The sequence below is a fragment of the Pararge aegeria genome, chromosome 7 (genome assembly GCF_905163445.1).
Source record: "Pararge aegeria chromosome 7, ilParAegt1.1, whole genome shotgun sequence".
Taxonomy (NCBI): Eukaryota; Metazoa; Arthropoda; class Insecta; order Lepidoptera; family Nymphalidae; genus Pararge; species Pararge aegeria.
The window spans coordinates 10,701,177-10,721,889 of record NC_053186.1 but is presented as its reverse complement, the minus strand read 5'-3'; the positions used below and the strand labels follow the sequence as shown (position 1 = coordinate 10,721,889).

Here is a 20,713-nt window from a genome sequence, read left to right as displayed (position 1 = left end):
ATATTTAAATAATAATAAACTTCAAAATTTAAGAAAAATTGCATTACTTACATCCCCTTAATAGCTAGTTATGACGAATAAGCACAATGATATAGGCTATTTTATATTCCAGAAACCTAAGGGGATGAAATGGGGTTTTTAGGATTGTATAAAATAAAAAAACTTATAATTGTAACTAAGTGAATTGTTTATTTGTTCTTATTGTTTTTTTTCTTTCTATAACTAGGGCTTTCAGTACTTAGTGGTGTTGAATCCAACGCCTTTTGGATTGCTATTGTATATAAATTGGAATTAATTCGCTTCATCTTGTCTAATTCATCTTTAAGCATTGCTTCGTTGTTTTTATTATCCAAATCTATTTCTTTCAGGGCATCATTAACATTGCTCCTCTCATATTTGGGCCAAAAATTATTATTCTTATTAACAAGCACATCTATTTCCAACACATTGTCACTATTGTTTTCCAAAGTTCGTTCTAAGCTGTGTAGCATGATATTAGGGACAAAATCTTGTTTGTATATTGCCTTATAGTTTAGAGAGAAGAAGGCATTTGTTATGGATCCTTTGTGTCTAATTACTCGAATTGGCTGCTGGCTTCTTATGTGCCACAGGATCACTTGATCATCATTCCCACCAGACACAAGTAATTCACCATTAAGCGAGACAGATAAGCAAGTGACAGCTTTTGAGTGAGCAGAAAATATAATACTGTTATCATCTGAATTGATGAGTAAATCCTTGCCTCTTGGTGGATTGGTAAGACAGAACTGGACAATTCTCCCTTCAGTTGAACCAACAAATACATTCAGCTCCAGCACATCAAGTGCAATGGCTGATAAAGGTTCATCAAACACTAAATTCAGTAACATTTCTCCAGACGTCAAGTCGTAAACTTTGCAAGTTCTATCACTGGACACAGTGAATAAGCGTCCATGCATACCATTCTTACTTATACACATGTCAGTGACTGGTAAAAAATGGTCAGAGAATATGTACACAGGGTCATGTTGACCCGCAACTGTCTGAGTTACTAGTTCAACTTCTGGATTAGCTGCTACTTTGGCCAGAGACCATACCATCACCATACCATCCTCTGCTGCTGATATAAAGAACCGTCCATCACATGTAAACTTCAAGAGGTTAACTTTCTGGTAATGGCGATTTATTATAGTGAGCAAATTGCCTGATGCGATCTGCCATAGATAAATTTTCTCATCAATACCTGCTATACAGTAAGAACCGTCTGCAGTTACTGCAAACGCACTAGCTTTTCCGGGAAGTATGAAACGCATTCCTTGCACAGTCTGCTGGGAATTCAGGGGCCATATGTGTAAAATCGGCTTCGTTTTTTCAACTGCGGCTAAATAATCTCCGCCTATGAAACAAGCTGTCCGGTTTTCGGCTGTTCCACCGCCTTTGTAAGTCATTAAGTTCGTTCCGTTGTGGGGATCCCAAATACTGCTCGTCCATAGCGTGTTGTTAGAGTCGCACGTAACTAACACTTCAAGTAAATTTGCCATTGATAACTTCAATTGAGAAATAAGTGGAAGTCGTAAATACCATGCGGCCACCCTGCAAAATCAAAACATACTCTGACAGTGACAGCGTCGTCTAGTCTTTCAACTTAGCAGCATAGCTCCGAGTTCAAGCTCATGAATTAATGTAATCTATATCAGCAAACTATTAAAAACTAGTAAAGCATGAACTAAACCAAACTGTTGGGATTTAAAGCACTACATTAGGCAAATTAAAAGAATGCTTAATATTAACTTATTATTTTTTTAAATATGTAGCTAAATGGCGTGAAGGTCTATAAAAAAAAAAAAAACAAATTGATAATCTGTTCTTCTTGTTGATTGGCAGATATTATAGCGAATCATAGGTATCTTGGTTTTCTCCTGATTGGTAAAAATATTTTCATATTATATTTCTTGTTACTTATTGGTCTGTGGTATATGTTGTCAACTCTATGATTGAGGCCAAACTTTCTGGAATCTTGTGAATTTAGCTGAAAAAGTTACCAATTTGAATTTATAGTGCATCTATATTGTGTCATCATGTTCAAAAAGTAAGTACTCATAATTATTTGTAAAATAAGGGTAAATGCAAAAGATATAAAAGCCAAAATAATGAACATTTTTAGGTTATATTTTACCGAAGACTGCTTTTGTCAAAAATAATAATTATTATTGACGTAACGTTTTACTGACCAATCAGAAATAAGTATCGGGATGACGATGTTGGTGACGTTGTTATTCTGGAATAGTGATGCGCCACTATTCATTTTTCAATGGACTTGTAAGAATGAAAAACTAAGAAGAATTAATATTATTTTAAATAAATCATATTTTTTATTTACTTCTGATTCATGATTTATTTGAATAGATTAAATTAAAAGAATACGTGTTTTAGGTAAATTATTGAAAAAAGTATTTTTATCTTAAACTTACTGCAAACAAGATTTTTTTGCACTTTCATCATCGTTATATCAACCCAATACTGGACAACTAGAGGCCCACTACAGAGCACGGGTCTACTGTCACCCGGGCCGTCCACCATGCAGGCCCATTGTGTATTGGTTTCCTCTCGATTTTTTCCAAGTGATATTTAAATGCTTAAAACGCACATAATTTTTAAAGTTGAAAGTGAAGTCGAAGTCCTACCTACGGGGCTATCACCGCTTTTTTTGCACTTCAATAATATGAAACTCATTTAACACTTGAAAACTGATATTCAATATGAAAGGATGAAAACTCTGAATGAATCATATTTCAAACCACAGATTATAAAATATATATTTAAAATTTCTTTTATCGCTTTGATTTTAAACAATTTCGTTGCTATGCTATTTTATTTTGCCAATGCTGCCCATTATATATTTTTGACGAAAACTGATCCAAAAGTAATAAAGAAATGATTGAATTTCTCATATTAAGCTTGGTTGAAAAAACAACTTTATACAAATCGATAAGGAAGCGATCTCGATTTTGTTTATTAGTAGATAATTATTGTGTGTTCTATTTTCTGCTTAACTGATTCACTTAATTCACATGTTTTCATTAATCAACATGAAATCTGAAATATTATTCTTTCTTTGGTTATTCACAACACTAGAACATAATGTAGCAAAGTCAACGATAAATGTATGAAAGAGACAATGCTATATCGAGGACACTTGAGCAAGTGAGACGGAACTTCGAAAATTATAAAATGGAGAATGGTTTTCGGTTGACGATTCGCCAGCGACAGTTCTTTGCAGCTGTTCCAAATTGATTGTTGTATTGTTGCTGCTTACGTTTCAAGTTTCAACTATTTATAATGTTTAAAGTTTTTTACCCAAATTTATAGACATCGTATTAAATCTAATCCGAATATTTTACAAGAACTAAAGGACAAAAGAATTTCCGTGACGTAACTAGATTTTCTTGTGAAACGCGTCCAAATAACTGTACATACTACATGTGTAAACTGTAAACGAAGGTCGTTTTGGCCGATGGTTTTTACATTGGTGTAATTGCGTAACGGGACGCAGACGTGGACGAAATGTGGGAAGTGGATTCTGACTCAGGATCACAAAGCGCCTCGTCGGACGGGATTCGACGGCGTCAAGGATGGGATCCAGAGGGCGAGAGTCTGGCTTCCCAAATCGACGAACTCGACGAGGTCCTCGCCGAGGAGGAGGAAGGATGTCCGTTGCCTTCCACGCCCGAGGACCAACATCTGCTCGACGCGGAAATGGCGGAGGTGTTGAAAGCTGGCGTGCTTTCCGACGAGATTGACCTAGGAGCTTTAGCTCACAACGCTGCGGAGCAAGCTGAGGAGTTCGTGCGTAAAGTATGGGAGGCTTCATGGAACGTGTGCCATTTCAGGCACTTGCCGCGGTGGCTGCAAGACAATGACTACCTGCACAAAGGTCACAGACCTCCGCTCCCATCTTTCAGTGCGTGCTTCGGCTCAATTTTCCGAATTCACACAGAAACAGGTAACATCTGGACGCATTTGCTTGGCTGCGTCGCGTTCATCGGAGTTGCGATCTATTTTCTCACGCGCCCCTCCATCGAAATACAAATGCAGGAAAAGATGATCTTCGGAGTATTCTTCGTCGGCGCGATCGTGTGTCTCGGCTTCTCGTTCGCTTACCACACGCTGTACTGTCACTCTGAAATGGTTGGCAAACTATTCTCAAAACTGGACTACTGCGGTATAGCTCTACTCATTATGGGGTCATTTGTTCCTTGGCTGTATTACAGTTTTTACTGCCACTATAGACCTAAAATTATATACCTATCTGTAGTGATTGTGCTAGGTATATTATCAATAATAGTATCACTTTGGGATAGATTCTCAGAGCCCCGCCTCCGTCCTTTACGTGCTGGAGTGTTCATGGGTTTTGGCCTGTCTGGTGTAGTGCCTGCAATTCATTATGGCATTACTGAGGGCTGGTTTGATCAGGTGAGCAAGGCGTCTCTGGGTTGGCTAGTATTAATGGGTCTACTGTACATTTTAGGTGCAATGTTCTATGCACTTAGGGTACCAGAGCGCTGGTTCCCTGGTAAATGTGACATTTGGTTCCAATCTCACCAAATATTCCATGTTTTAGTGATTGTAGCTGCGTTTGTCCATTACCATGGTATCAGTGAGTTGGCATCATACAGAGTCACTGTTGGGGAGTGTTCAATGCCACCATCTTCTATTGCATTCTAGCCTCGCCCCCTACCAATTGTGATAGTAGACCATAGATGATAATCTTAAGTAGGATACAAACATTAAAATAGTTTTGTTGTATATTTTTTTAACATAAAAATCTGACACAATTTTCTAAGTTTTTTACAAAACCCATATGCAGTGAGGCTGTTAATAATGTTTGCGAGTAATAAAAATGAAAACTTGTTATTTCCAATAGGGGGTTTCTAGATGAATTAAACTATTTATGATTATTGTTTTCTTTATTTATTATAGATTTATATCATGTCTTTAGTTCATTTTATTTCCTAGGATATTGAACTAATCACCATCTTAAAAAAAATCTATGGTTTCAAAATTACATTTTGGAATTCTTTTTAGGATGTACTTAAATTTAATCTTTTTTTCTATTATATAAAAAAAAAATTGTTTACAACTTTGCACTATTTTTTTTAAATTTCTCTGGTACCTACCACATGAATACTAATTACTTTTTCAATTCAAGCAGTATTGTATAGCTACATGCAGCTAATAATTACCATTACTTACATATACAATTCTGAATACATATATATATATGGTTATTGCTGACTCGAATTACATAATTTTAGTTACTAAGTGCAGTGTTGTTGTTAAGCTTAAACTTGGATCTGAAAACTTTCTCTTTGAATTTTTCTTAGCAAATCTCAGACTTACTTCTGTTAAACCACACTTGTATTACACCATCAGCTTAACTGATCAACTTACATGCAAATAGAGGACAGATTATTGATGTATATATTGTCTCTTTGTTTATTTCAAAGGACACACACTACACAGGCATGAGTGTTCTGGAACTTTCTTATCTTGTTCTTTTTTCTCCATTCTACAACAGAACAGGAAGATTCAGTTTGTGTTTGACATCTGATCAACTGTCACAAAGCTACATTTAAAATAAAAACTGCTAAGTCTTATCCGTTTTTGCTACAAATAATTCCAAATGCTTTTGCATTTGTTGCCTGCAATGTATTATAATTTGAGTATCTCATGAGGGTCAAGAGTGTACAGAGCTATCTTTTGGACAAATGTATCCCAACCTCTCCTTCTTTAAATTGCATTTTGCTAAATCAAAAGTTGTATATTCCATTAAAATCAGTCTCTTAGGTAGTTTAGTCTACATAGAGACATTATATACTTTGTACAATCTTTTTGTATGCAAAATATAATTAAAAGGAGGTTACTAACATTTTGTGTGAGAAAATAAAGTTGTGTTAGTAAACATGTAATTGGAAAAGTAAAGAAATTTAAATAATACATATATGTTTCTTTTTATAATTTATATGATAATATTAAAAAGTATATTCTAAATTGTTATAAGTGTTCATAAATATAAATATTTTATGAGAACGATAATAATAATAAAAAAAAACAATTGTAAATATCAAAAAGCTGAGCTCTAAAAGTTTAGATAAGTACATTATTTTAAGATGTTGGAAAATTACAAAACATAGTAATAGGAGAATAGGGGTTGTAATGAATATTCAAATTTAAAAATACAACACCACAACTTTAAAAATCAGTCTGCATGGTAGTGCTTTAGTCAGGGTCAAACACTACTATATAATTTACAAAGAAGTAAACCTGCCTTAGTAAATAAAAGGACTTAAGATAACTAGTCCTTCTGCAGGCCTTCTGTACATGTTATGTTTTTCTTTTGCATTCTACAATTTGTAAAATAAAAATTTGTGGAAAATTACTTGTATATGCTTCTCTATAAAGCTAGTTTGTGTTTCCTTATTCTGTTTCTGTGTTGTGGACCATTATATTCAACTTTTCAGTTTGTGGTTCAGTTCCTAAAGTTGTAGTCACTTTACTTGTCAATTTTACCACAAACAAACTTTTAAATAATATTACCTATCTAGAATCTGCACTTTCTGTATTTTAAAAATGTAAGTGTTGTATTGATGTTGTAATAAAAACTATATTCATTACAACTCTATTAATAGGAAATAATCAAAAAAAAAAAATTAGAAGTAATGTGGAAATGGGCTCAGGCTTTTTTGTATCTCTTGCACTGCACTTATAATTTCACAGTGAACACATTTTTGTTACATCGGATTATATATTTCGGGATGGTGTTGTAGATTTTTGGCATATCAAAGAGTTAGAAAACAGAAGTATAGAGATCAAAAAGTAGAATATATTGCAGTAGCCCAAATACTGGGGACTGTTGGAGAAAGACAATATTTTTCATATATTATAAGTATGTTTTAAAAAAACTAGATTTCATTTTCATGGTGACAGTCGTACAATTTATATTCCGTTATTAGTTACTTTGAAATTATTTGTTGTTAGTCGTACACATAATATTAAAATTTATTTTTAGTAAATATCGCTTTGTCTGTTTCTCTTTATTTGTTGGAAATCCTTTTTGTTTGTTTGATGGGATAACAATATGATTATGATTATGCAATAAAAATAAATTGAAAAAGCTAATTTTGTATTTTATTTATAATTGCTTTTTCATCCCAATTATGGTGGTAATTCAGTTTTACCAAATCCATACCACTAAACCAAATTAAAATTTAATTCAGTACCTACTTGGCATACTTTTTACCGAACTGCAGCAAGACGGACGGTAAGGTTTTTTTTTATTATCATGTTTCCCTAAAAGTTTTTTTTCATGACACTTTCTCGTAATGTGGATTTTATCACATCAACGTAAGGCTCATAATAAAAGATATTTGACGCGTGCTTTATTTATGATGACCCGATAAGTTTAGTTTTTACCTATGCATGTTATATATATGCAGATGGGCCATTTTTAATTTAGCCGGGTAATTACAGATTCTTTTTTTTAACCATCAAAGAGGTTTTATTCAACTAAAAATAGTAAGCAATTCCTTAAATGAACTAATATTTTCCCTTCTCAATTATGACGATAAATAAACGTTATATTTTATAAGAAAGCAAAGTAGGGCAGCTGCTCTCCCTGGAAATCTCGCAGAATATGACTCTGTTTTAAAATGTATGGCCGCCAAGATACAGACGGACAGACAAACATGAAAAAAAACAGTTTTGACTTCATTATCATTTTAGAGGGCCCTCTGAAAAAAACATTATTACTTGCCCCCCCCCCCCCCCATCTAGACCAAAAGCTGTGTAAGCCAATGAGCAGTAGGTACTTATAAACTCTATCATTAATTAAGATAAGGTTTTGTGTCCACAAGAAACGCGCGTTTTCTGACTGATCGAACTAAGAAATTTGCCAACATTTTTCTGTGCACCTGAAAACATGCACGTTTTATTTGTTTGTTAGTCATATGAGTTATTTCTTACAGTTTTTCTTATTTTTCTATGATGCTACGATCCTCCTAACCGTGATCTCAATATTTTTGTCGGTAACCAGGTCAATTGCATTTGAAACAAGACCATTATGTCCGATGGGACTCGCTGTATGCCAAGTTTTTTTTTTAAATTTACCATTACGCTATATATAAATACAATACTTACATTTTAGGTGTTGCCCCCGAATTAATTAATGGCAAATTTCGCTTCTCATTTTATTTATCTACTACTACTTAGTGTAATCTCTAAAACTTTCGTCTCCTCTCCCAAGGGAACTGGGCTGAATTTCGGGATAAAATGTATCGTATGTCCTATATAGTGTTATGATATAAATTTGTGCCAAGTTTCGGCATGATGCGCGTCCAAGATACGCATCTCTTACAACAAGCGCTGTTGTAAAATAAAACGACGCGACGACGGCCGATTGGCGCAGTGTGCAGCGACCCTGCTTTCTAAGCCCAAGGCTTTGGGTTCGATTCCAACAACTGGAAAATGTTTGTGTGATGAACTAGTTTTCAGTGCCTGGGTGTGTATCTGTATATTTTAAGTGTTTATTTATATGTAAATTATAAATAAAGATATTCATCAGTCATCTTAGCCCATAGCACAGCTACGCTTACTTTGGAGCTGGATGGCGATGTGTGTATTGTCGTAGTATATTAATTATTATTATTAAAAACTAGGATTACAAAATTTGGCAACTCAAATTCGGTCCACAATAATTATTATTGCCGAAGAAATCGGCGAGCAAACCAAAAAAGTTACAAATATAGTTCTAAATAGAACCTTCTCCTTTTTTGAAGTCTGTTAAAATATAAGCCAATGTCGTTCTTCGCAAATCTATGCAAAAAATTATGTTAGTCTGTCGCTTTGTTACTGCGTGAAAAACAAACAAACACTGACATTTCTAATATTAGTATGGATTTCTAGACATTAAACCCGCACCCTTGTTTCTAGACTAGTAAATTGTAATGGAGTTTATTGATTATAAGCGACCTTGCCACCAGGGAAGGTCAATTTGTATGGAGCTTGGGTCGTAACATCACCATTATAGATCGTTGCATTACCTATAAGTACTTAGGTATCTAAACCTTACTAATTACGAATCACGAGGTTTAGAATTCGATTCCCGGATCAGGCCAGAATTGTTAAGACTATGGATGCAATTTTTGAAGTTATACTTCTTTTGGTGAGTTAGGGAAAAATAGTGAGAGCGAATGTTTACGAGGCGCGCGCACACCGTCACAAAAAACCGACACCATGAAGTTAGCGATAGTCAACATTTTAGTTTTTATAAAAAAGGTTTGACAGTTGTCTTTCAATAATTCAAACAATAACTTTTTTCTATTGTTAGTTTCGTTTTTTCTAAAACTAGTACCAGCCAGGAGTTAGGAAGTTGATTGTTTTCACTGCCCTGCCTCGGAGAGCGCGATTTCGCGGAAAATGAATGAACTCCTTTAAAAAGTGTATGGCGACCAAGATACAGATAGACAAAAATCAAAAAAATATAGTTTAGGCCCCAGTATCTAATTATAGAGGGTCATTAAACATTTTTTTCACAAAAAATGCCGCGACCGATTTCAGCACAAAAATCTCTTGGCTCCCCTACACCAGAACTAGAAGCTGGGTACGCCCATGGACCTAAGCTACATCCCACATTTAGTTGTAATTAAGCTACCAACTTAACGTAACAATTTAAAACTATGTATGTCTAGATACATACAAATATGAACAATTAACAAACTATAACATATATGAACAATATACAAATATGAACGATTTACGTTGCTCCAGTTTAGTTTTTTTTAAACCTGTAAGTTACCCCAGGAATTCTGCACATACAGTCTTATTCACGGTAGATATGGCATAACGCTTTGGTTAAAAACTGTGGGAAGTTATTCAATAACCACATAAACAATAACTTTCCATTATATGTATTACTTATATAATCATTCGAGATTCAATGGCGTCATTTCGATTGTCAACTTAAGGGTCTCTTCTCAGAATGCTTAGGGCGTAATCCACCACTCCGGCTCAGTGCGGATTGGCAGACTTCACACGCCCATAAGAACATAATGGATAACTCTTAGGCATGCGGATTTCAAGGCAGAGTTTCGGCAGAGTTGTAGCAAGTGATAGCTGTTTTAATTGCTTAAAACGCACATCACAAAAGTTAGAGGTGCGTGTTAGGATTCGAACTTAGCCCCCTGAAAGTGAATCTGAAGTCCTAACCTAACCTAACCTAACTAGGCAATCACCGCTCCAGTTAGGCAGCTACTATCCGCCTACAATCCAATCCGCCTAATAATTGTAATGAAAATAGTCAGGGAAAACGATTTATTTTTGGAAAGTAGTACCTACTACTGATTGTTTATAGTAGAACCTACTTAAAGATATAGTTAGCGTAGAAACGTGGTTTAGGTTCGTTGTTATAAATAGTAGACCTATAAGTTGTAGGTTGTATAAAAGAACCCTGATTAATCCGCGATAAAATTAAATTCTTTTGTGTTGGTAGTTTTATTGTATTCACTAGTGCTTGCCCACGATTTCATCAGTCGTACAACTTCTATTTTCCGCGAGATTGCTTTTCCGCAGTTGTCAATGGCTTGTCGCGTGTCCAGTAAGCCGTATTTATTTATGCCGTAATTAATTTGAAACATTAGTACATTAATGCTAGCGGCAAAAGGTATTGATGGACGAACCTGTAATCATGCGTATTCCACCATACATAGTTGTGGCCAAGGCTTGTGGCAAAGTACTTTTCTCAGCCACGTCTTTACTGTTTTGTCATAAATGACAAAATGAGTTTCACAATAACTGTCAAAACAATAATTTTTCGTGCGTTAAAATGTTTATGTTTATTTTAGTACAAAGCTTTCTAAATGCAACCAAGGAGGGAACTTATTAAAGGTTTTATGTAAATCTCAAATTTAAATAAAACCTTTACTAAGTTTCCTCCTTGGTTGCCATTTTCCGGAGTTCCCAGCCACTGCTGGCATTTATTTGCCCAGTACATCAATTTCGATTAAAATGTCGAAGAAGGTTGTCAAAATAATGCTCTCATTTCCAAGCATGTTTGAGAAAATACTTTCCACTACCATCACATTTTTCATATTTAGGGTATATAGTTATACCCTACTAATTTTATTGGCATTTACTTTAAAAAAATGAACTCCCTTTTTTTTTGTTATAAATTACAAAATGGTCCAAATTGTGCTGTAGGATACAAATCATTAAGTTGACAGATCTAAAAGTAATCGTATTCAAAATTCATTTATTTCAAGTAAGCCTAGCTTCAAGCACTTTTGAAACCCTACCAACTATTATTTTATCTATTTTCCCTGTAGAAAACGACATTACAATTTTTGGATCCGTTATTTAGAGATTTGTGTACAACAGAATTGGCAATAATGTAAACAATCTTTTCAGTATGTTCAGACCAATCAAATAATACTCAAACTTCTATTTCTGCCTCTTAGTGGTAAATCCGAATAAATAGTAGGTAATCTAAATATTCCTCTACAGTTCCGTGAAGTCCAAAGTCTCCTAAAAGTTAACCAACAACGTTAACAATATTATATCGACGGTTAAGTCGAGCTATTGCCAAATATGTGTCCAGGCTTATCCTAACTTTCCAATAATAATTTTTTTTTTTAATGTTTATAGACGAGCGCTTGACTGCAATCACACCTGATGGTAAGAGATGATGCAGCCTAAGGTGGAGCGCGCGATAATTCAAGCTGGAAGGGCATTCGAGTCATAATCATAAATCAGAATATTAGCCATTCATGTGAATATCACAAACCGACACTCATATACTTATATTTCTTGCATAGTTTATTGATAGGTATTGATAATATTTTGATTCCATGATTGACGACGATGATTAAGCGATAAGTTTAGAATTATGAACAAGAGCTAAGGAGCTATCTATCTACAGTATCATCTTTTATATATATATATATATAAACCTAAATACACGTTTTTAGGGTTTCGTATCCAAAACAGGACCCTATTTCTAAGACTCCGCTGTCCGTCTGTCACCAGGCTGTATCTCATGAACTGTGATAATAGGATAGTCAGTTGCATTTTTTTTACAGATGTATTTCTGCCGCTATAGGTACTAACAAATGGAATAAAATAAATATTTAAAGAGGGCTCCCATAAAACAGACATGATTTATTTGCCGTTTTTATAGATAATGGTACGGAAACCTTGGTGCGCGAGTCCGACTCGCACTTGGTCGGTTATTTTTATTAAACTCAGTTGTTATTGGGGCAAATCTTAAATACGGCTGCAACGATTTCAACAGCTCGTTTTCACTAAACCAAGGCATCGCCTTAATCGATGCCAAATAATTTTGGTGATGTCTATAGAAAAAAAAAGTTTCACCCACTCTCAATATGTGATAACTTTTGGTGAACGCTTGAGGTATGCCTATGAATCTCCTTAGATTAGGCGTTACTTATTTAACTAGGCAATTTATATACTATACACTAGTATACGGGCGTAAATTATTTTGTTAGGAGTATTCTAGACTATACGGCGAGTTATTGTGTGACTTTTTATGCATGCTAATCCAAACCTCTGAACCGATTTTGATTGGACTTTCATAGGCTTTCACTTGGCTTTTTTAAGGAGTAATTTTTTCAGTGAAGTATGAAGACTACTTTGCAGAGTTTCCTTAGGCTACTTTTATAGCGCATGTAACGGAATGACAGAAAATCAGCGCTGAGAACTCATGGGTAGGTAACGGTTATTTGTTGTTATTATAATGCACATGGAGACTTGTAAAGTCACGGAAATTAGGTCAGAGTAAATTTAGATCTCCTGGGAACCATTCGCTTTGGTGAAAATATTATCTAAATAGTTCAGAGGGATTTATTTTACGTTATGTACCTTGAATGGATACCACATATATTCAAAGTTATGTGTAACGCATATAATATACCTTCTAACTATTACATTCATTATTAAATCAATGAAGATTTTCGGATAAAATAAAAACGAGCTGTATGTGCTGGTTATGTTTTATGTCATTCACAGAACTAAAGATTGCAATAAAAAGGAGAAATGAAAGCGCATGTAGAAGCCACGTAGAATTTTAGGTCGAGTTTTTCGCAAATCGGTAATGTCACGCGCAACCAACGGGAAACAATTACCTATTGAAAAGTACGAGTTAAAAAGAAAACTGAAGCACCACCAAATTTAGTAATAAACAACCTACATACATTATACTAATGAATTTATTTACAAACAAGTGTTTAACTAAAGTCTTAAAATCACGTGCTAATTCTAAAACTTCCTTTGTGGAGTCGTCGGTTGAGCAACGATTAAATCGTTGCAAAATTACATAAAGAAAAAACGGTCTCGACCGATATAGGCGTCTTCTTGGCGTAACAAGCTATTAGAAATTGCACGTTATAGTAAGTTGCCTCATTCGAAGAAGGTTCTATACGCATACCAACTAAAAATTGTTATACAACTTCAAACGTAAAGACAGAAAGGATGTTTTGGTATAAGTCAATTTTTGCACACTTTAAAATTATTTTTTGCCTTGTTTGAAATTTAGGTACCTAAGTATGGTTACTGATGATGCTTTCTGAGATGGTAGCGCCTGAATCTGTTAAGGCTAAAGCAGTTATGTTTAACCCCTATCTCCTATCGGGTTTTCCACGGCATTCTCGTACAGGTACGTCCACGTCACGTCCATTCCACGTCAATGGGTGTCCCACAGGGTTCAATCTTGGGTCCCTTTCTATTTTTGGTGTATATAAATGATCTACCACACCATGTCAGTGAAACCTGTGACATTGTACTGTTTGCTGATGATACATCTCTAATTTTTAAAACTGATAGAGGTAGAGACAACTCTGACGATGTAAGCCGTGCTATGTCGCATGTGTCGCACTGGTTTACTGTCAATAATTTACTTTTAAATGCAAAAAAAACTAAGTGTGTGGAATTTATTTTACCAAATGCAAAGAAAGTTAATAAAAATATAATAATAAATGGAGAATCACTAAAAATGGAAGATTCCACAGTTTTTCTGGGCATGACCTTGGATTGTAAGCTTCAGTGGGGTACCCATATAGATACACTAGCAGGTAAACTAAGCTCGGCTGCCTACGCCGTCAGGAAAATTAGACAGATTACTGACGTAGAAACAGCAAGACTTGTTTACTTCGCGTACTTTCATAGTGTGATGTCTTACGGGATCTTATTATGGGGCAAAGCTGCTGATATTGAAACTATATTCATATTGCAGAAAAGAGCTGTACGGTCAATATATAAACTTAAATCACGTGAATCCCTCCGTGAAAAATTTAAAGAAATTGGTATACTTACGGTAGCCTCACAATACATTTATAACAATATAGTATTTGTAAGACAACATATTAGTCTTTATAAACAAAAAGTGGATATAAACAGTCGACTTACAAGAAATGGTCATAAATTAGTGACATCTGCATATCTTCTGCGAAAGGTGCAGAAGTCATTTGTGGGATTGAGTATACGCTTTTATAATATGATTCCTAAGGTAATTTTGGACCTACCAATCCATAAGTTTAAAGAATGTGTTAAAACACATTTATTACAGCGAGGTTATTATACAATTGATGAGTTTCTTAATGACAAGGTTGCTTGGAAGCATCTGGCTCCGCTTTCATCTCTCACAAGATAGAAAAATGAATGTTAAAATATAAAATGTAAATTTTTGATGTTGGAAAAGAGCAACTGCTGAGTTTCTTGCCGGCTTCTTCTCGGTAGAATCTGCCTTCCGAACCGGTGGTAGAGTCACTACACACGGACAGACTTGACGTTTCAAAAGTGCTTGTATTAGGCCTACTTGAAATAAATGAATTTTGAATTTTTGAATTTTGAATTTTTTGGTACGCGAAATTGCTTAGCGGCAGGTCATCGTCGGAAAGGACCAGTCGCGGCTGAAGCATCACACAAGAAAATTCCTTGGTTCTGATGCTATGTAATCTGAAGTTACTCGATACAAAATTGCGTTCCATGTTTAGTTAAGGTTTCTACGACACAGAGAATCGCTGAAGCTTTAAGAAAACTACTTCGACCCATATAGGCGTTTTGTAACAAAGATTACACCGATAGAATTGCATACGATAGACGATTGCCTCATATGAAGTAGGTTCTACACACTTACCAACTTCAAATTTGTGTTCCAACAGACAAAGAAAGAAGACATCTTTATCAGTGAATTGTATGTGACACATTACAATGTTTGACGCTGTTACGAATAAAGGAGGGTTCTAGTTATCAAAATCGATCACAACAATAAAAATTATAAATGATTTTTACTGTTGTGATAGAGCCTTTTTCCTTATATATGAAAAGCGGTCTATAAATAAACTAACATAAAAAAACAACTTCCAACTAAGATAAATAAATTAATATCTCCCCACCACAATGCAACAAAATAATTTACAAGCTTTATTATCGTTGACGTAGTCCTAAATACTATGGTTGGACTTTTCTGTACGCTTACCTACGTTTAATACAAACTTTGAACTTTTTAAGAAACATTATCGGGCAACACTATTATTTAGTCTGTAGATTGGGGCCGATTTTTCAATTTAATTTTTAACTGAGGGATTAATAATTATAGCACCCACTATACGCCTACATTTTCCGGTTTTGAGCATCCAACTTCTTGAGTCTATTGGCATCTGCAGTCACGATGTCTAGCCAGCGCTTTCTCTGACGGCCGCAAGTATTGGCTCCAGGGACTGCAATGTCGAGTCGAGACATCAGTTTCTACGTAACTATAACTATATGTCAAAATCCACCGTTACAGAGTAAGCTCAATTCAGCTAGAAAGAGTCATCTCTGTTATGACTTGTCATAACTGAAATGGCTATCCAGCCGACCAAGGTTTGGAAGTTAGAGTGTGTGTAGATGCTAACACAAACATGCGGTCAATTATAACCTCTACTTCAAAACTAACTGGCACATTTCCGTGGGACAATGCTTGAAAGGTGTAATACAATACCACATCAAACTTAACAATCTTTACAATTTGTGATATTGAAACGGCAATGTAATCGACACTAATTGATATTGTTTTGTCCTCGTTTAAGTTTGAACCAAACACGTGACACACACTTTTAGATAATAAGGCTCACGGGATGAGTGTAAAATTGGATATAGGAATACAGTAACCGCTCGCAATCGAGGAGTCGTTTTCGCATACCAAACTCTATACTTGTTAAAGAGTCGCAAATGCTGTACTTCTAATTTTAATTTTACATACGCTCTGCCAAAAGGCCTGGCTTAAGAATTGTAGGCAAATTTGGGCCTTAAAGCAATCAGAATAACATCCATTTGAAGTATTTCGATACTCGAAAACAAAGCGTACCTACCGTGTGGTTATATACAACGTGTAAATAAAAAACGAAATAATACTTCAGAGGCTTTAGAGGTACATTATTTACAGTCTATGAGATATATTTGTGAAACTGTAACGCTAATAGTTCCATTGCCATAGTATTTACTTATAGAAATCAGATACAGCCCTAACTAACTGCAAAAGTAAAATCAAGTTACTCCTGTCCTTTGAGGTACGCGTCAAGTAGCGTAGGTGCTATGCACGTGTCGTTCTTTAATCTTCTATAGGGTTGTCATAAGTAAACACAGACTGTTTTGATTTAGTTTGTATGGAAAAATAAATACGCTTCGTTTGATTTAATATTTGTACAGGGTGATTTCTTATGTTATATACTTATGCACCCTTTAAAAGTATTTCGTAATTCCGTTACATGTTGTATATATATATATATTCGGTTTTTTATAATTATATTGTAGAAACACATCGAGTCTCTGCCGTTAGTAAACGTTCGATAGAAACTGCTGCCGGAGTGCATCAGCGAGGTAAAACGCCAAGCATATACTAACGACTTAAGTTCACCAAGTCACAGCAAAGTAGTAGCGACCATCTTTTCGCTTCTTTTAACATGCAGACCAAGCAGCCTGTTAACATCACGACTATTATGCAAACCCAGCAGCGGGGTGCTACGCCTTGTGTGACCAGCCCTGTGATGAAGAGCTAATAGGTCGTTTTAGCCGTTGTACCGTTCCGTACTAAGTTTGTTTGTCTAAAAGTGTTGGTTACAGGAAAAAGTTGTGAAACAATAGTATGAATACCGCGATACCCGATCGACATAAGTACCTACCCCTAACTTGCTTTGTATAATTTATGCGCTCTTCCGTAAGCCTACTTTATAATCTCTACAGTATTAAAATAAATTACTTTTAGCCCAAAACGAATAGGTAATTAAAGGGGCTTTCGCGCAACTCGGGCACCTGAGCTGGGCACTCGTCAACACAAATATCAATACAAACATCTTCATTGAAGTACGTCTTAAGATGCCGAGTGTTTCAAAATGAGGTTCGGACTACTAATGAGTACTATCAGTCAAATTTATGAAGTGGAATAAAGATATTCACTGTACACGATTAAGTTAAATTTCCTCGAAAGAAAAAAAATACCAAGTTACCTCTAACAGTACTAAACGAGTAAAATGATGAAAAAAAGCAATCCACTAAGTTTCGTGCCGGCTGTTCTCGGTAGAATGTTACTAACTAGTGCTAGAATCACTACAAACAGACTGACTTGACGTTTCAAAATTGCTTATAAACTAGGCCTACTTTAAATAAATGAATTTAAAATTTAGAATTTTGGGGGGGTCTGAGTTCGAACCTCGGCACGTAGTATCTCTAACTTTTCTAGAGTGTGTTTTAAGCAATTTATTATCACTTGCATTTAAGCAATTTGTTATTAAAGGCTTGTGAAGTCCATCGAGCCGTATTTTACGAGTCTGGTGGACTACAGCCTTAATTACCCGGCTAAGTTTATTGTGGTTTCTTCTTAGACAAGGGCGCGTTTGGAAACTTCGTAGCTTTAGGTTTAAGTTGGCGAACGAAGTTATCACCATCATATCCCCTTACAATTATGTAAACATTTATGTATGAACGCTTTATAAGTGCCTGTGATAGGCCTACATGAATAAAGAAATTTTGAATTTGAATTTAACCCTTCTCAATGTGGTAGAAGAGCTTGCAGTGGACCGATCGGTTGATATGATGATGAAAAACTAAATTATGACTATTACAGTTACACTATAGGCCAGGGGCTCCCAACCTTTTAAAGCCCACGCCGCGCCGCGGCACACTAACAATTTTAGGTATTTGTCACGGGGCCCACGTCTTAACCTAGCTTGTTGAAATAGATAGGTTACCTACTAGTTAGTAAGGCAAATAAGCACAATAAAAAAATAATAGTAAAATAAAACCCCATCCCATCAATGTGAGGGTTGAGCTTGGTGGTCTTGAGAGCGTGGGCAAGTAAAATAATTCACGGCAGTGGAATAGAATTATTATTGTTGTTTTTTTTTTAAATACAGAAGAAACGCCTCACACCGGTTGTTTAGGTTGGGAAGCCCTGCTATAGGCAAAGGGAAAACATCATAACAATGTTCGACTTTGATAAACAACCCAGATAACGTATTACAATGAAATTCGGTGATAACGTATATTTTTGATATAATACATTGATAACGGGCCCGAATGTCTAACGACCTCGTTCGATAGTCTATGGAGTGCGGCCAAATGTTGATTTTGTAGAGTTTTTAACTATTTAAAATTATTTCAATGGCCGTGAGACTATAAGCACACTGCCTACGTAATGAAGCGATGGAGTTCCGTACCTCAGAATGACACCGTTTTTGATAGTGTTTTATAATATAGTCCTTGACTACAATCTCACGCATACAGCTAGCATAGGCAGGAGACAAAAAACTTATCCCACCATTATATCCATTGACTTGGGATAAAATTCACATATCCACCTGTCAAAGCGCGGCAACAGGTAAAAGGACAAGTTTATCCCCGTTTAATATTTATCATCATTTTTTAAAAAATTTTTTTTTATATATTTGCTTGAGTGCAATCACACCTGGTGGTAAGTAATGATGCAGCTTAAGATGAAGCGCGTTTGCCTAGAAGATGCTTATTCACTCTTGATTTGAAGGTACCCAGTTTATAGGTATCGGGGAAGAACATCATATCAACTTATTACCGGCCCACTTTACTAAACTTTTTTCAATAATGGGTTCACCACGCTGGCCCAGTGCGGATTAGTGGACTCCACACACCTTTGAGAACAATATGGAGAACTTTCAGGTATGCAGGTTTCCTCAGGATGATTTCCTGCGCCTTTCCTATACAAAATCACTTGCTTCAAGCAAGTGATTTTTTAATTGCTTAAAAAAGGAAAATGTAGATACTTTTATTATTGGAATTTTATTTCCACTCGTGCGTCCATGCTTGGAGAGTGATGAACACAGGGCTTCACTTTGTAAGTAGGACGTGTTCCTTACCATGGAGATGGCACACCTTTGCTGATGAATAGGTCTATTATTACTACTTAAAAAAAGCAAAGGATTCAAAATCAGACTGAGCCATAGTGAAGCGTGTCTACAGTGAGTTTAGTACTAGCTGACCCGCGCAACTTCGTCTGCACAAAATTGTTTAATATCTTAAATAAACCTAGAAACTAATTTCAGCGCTACCTACCAGGTCCAGTTTTATTTCCAAACTATGTTATTTGCGGCCCGTCGTCGCCGTACGTATTATTCTATACCCGTCGCAACTTCTAAGCGATAGGTTAAATTTTAATAATTTAGGTATATAATCAATCTTAATTTTTATTATTTTATTTCTTTCGCATTTATATTATTAGTATTTAGTAGGATGGTACGCATGCATTCGATCGTTGTCCCGTTGTGCCTTGCGACTTGCTGTTATCTGTGAAGAGTTATGTCCTTTATCTCCGACAATATATATCAGATCTCCTATAAAATTAGACAATACATCCTTGATAGTATAGACTTTTAAATAAAAAAAGTATTATTAAAATCCGTTTAAATTTAACGGAGCTATGAAGTAAAATTGATAAAAATTTTCATCCCTTTTCCCGGAGGAAACTTATTGTTTACCGGGATAAAAAGTATCCTATATGTTGACCCGGAATACCAGTTACCACTATGCAAAATTTTATTTAAATCCGTTTAGTAGTTTTCACGTGATGCCCGGACAGACAGACAGACAGACAACCAGACAGACAGACAAAAATGAAATAAAAATCTGTTTTGGACTCAGTATCGATTATAAAGCATCCCCCGGTCAAAATTTTTAAAATATATTAAATGTACAGAAATCTTCTAGTTACAGTTTTATTATAAGTATAGATGATATTTTGGAACATCTCTCGCGAGCACATTGGCCTTACCTTCGGCGCTTGGCAACTAATTAGCCACTAGTCTCCGTGTTTAGTAACTTTTCAGGCAGTTACTAACCGGTGACCTGTCATATCCAAGTAAAATTAGCGATGAGTAACTGTAGTAGTAGATCTTTTTGTGACAGAACTCGTCTGGGAAAGTTCTACCGCCAATGCTTAATTCTGTCTCAAACAGTCGTTCGAAACACAGCAATGTTGCCGGTATTGGCACAAGAGGCTAAACACCGGGCGGGACATTGTAGGACAGATTCCTTGCTTGCTCTGCGAACTGTAGCTCTGTTTATAGGCTTTTGTTTTCCACTTATCATCAGGTAGGCGATCTGATGGTACGTCAATTATTACAACAAGCTGTAAAATTATGCGTTTAGTATGAATACGAAT

General features: G+C 35.5%; 3 protein-coding genes across 3 annotated transcripts in view; 2 read left to right on the top strand and 1 right to left on the bottom strand.

Annotated features, from left to right (window-relative positions):
• Window positions 1–166: 166 nt before the first annotated feature.
• LOC120625394 (WD repeat-containing protein 18) lies at window positions 167–1,615 on the bottom strand. Its single transcript, XM_039892438.1, has one exon. The coding sequence runs from the start codon at window positions 1,518–1,520 to the stop codon at window positions 189–191; it is 1,332 nt and encodes a 443-aa protein (XP_039748372.1). The 5' UTR covers window positions 1,521–1,615; the 3' UTR covers window positions 167–188.
• Window positions 1,616–1,933: 318 nt separating this feature from the next.
• The window catches only part of LOC120625457 (malignant T-cell-amplified sequence 1 homolog), a 41,466-nt gene continuing 22,686 nt past the window's right edge, over window positions 1,934–20,713 (top strand). Inside the window, exon 1 of the mRNA XM_039892533.1 lies at window positions 1,934–2,068. Within this exon, the coding sequence (XP_039748467.1) occupies window positions 2,058–2,068 (11 nt within the window). The 5' untranslated portion in view covers window positions 1,934–2,057. The remainder of the gene's footprint in view (window positions 2,069–20,713) is intronic.
• On the top strand, window positions 3,211–4,973 carry LOC120625456 (adiponectin receptor protein). The gene has a single exon (XM_039892532.1). It carries the CDS (start codon window positions 3,544–3,546, stop codon window positions 4,702–4,704), a length of 1,161 nt encoding a protein of 386 aa, XP_039748466.1. The 5' UTR covers window positions 3,211–3,543; the 3' UTR covers window positions 4,705–4,973.

Bases quoted from the DNA above. Each gene is read 5' to 3' on its own strand.
- LOC120625394 (XM_039892438.1), bottom strand. From the start codon at position 1,520: ATGGCAAATTTACTTGAAGTGTTAGTTACGTGCGACTCTAACAACACG.
- LOC120625456 (XM_039892532.1), top strand. From the start codon at position 3,544: ATGTGGGAAGTGGATTCTGACTCAGGATCACAAAGCGCCTCGTCGGAC.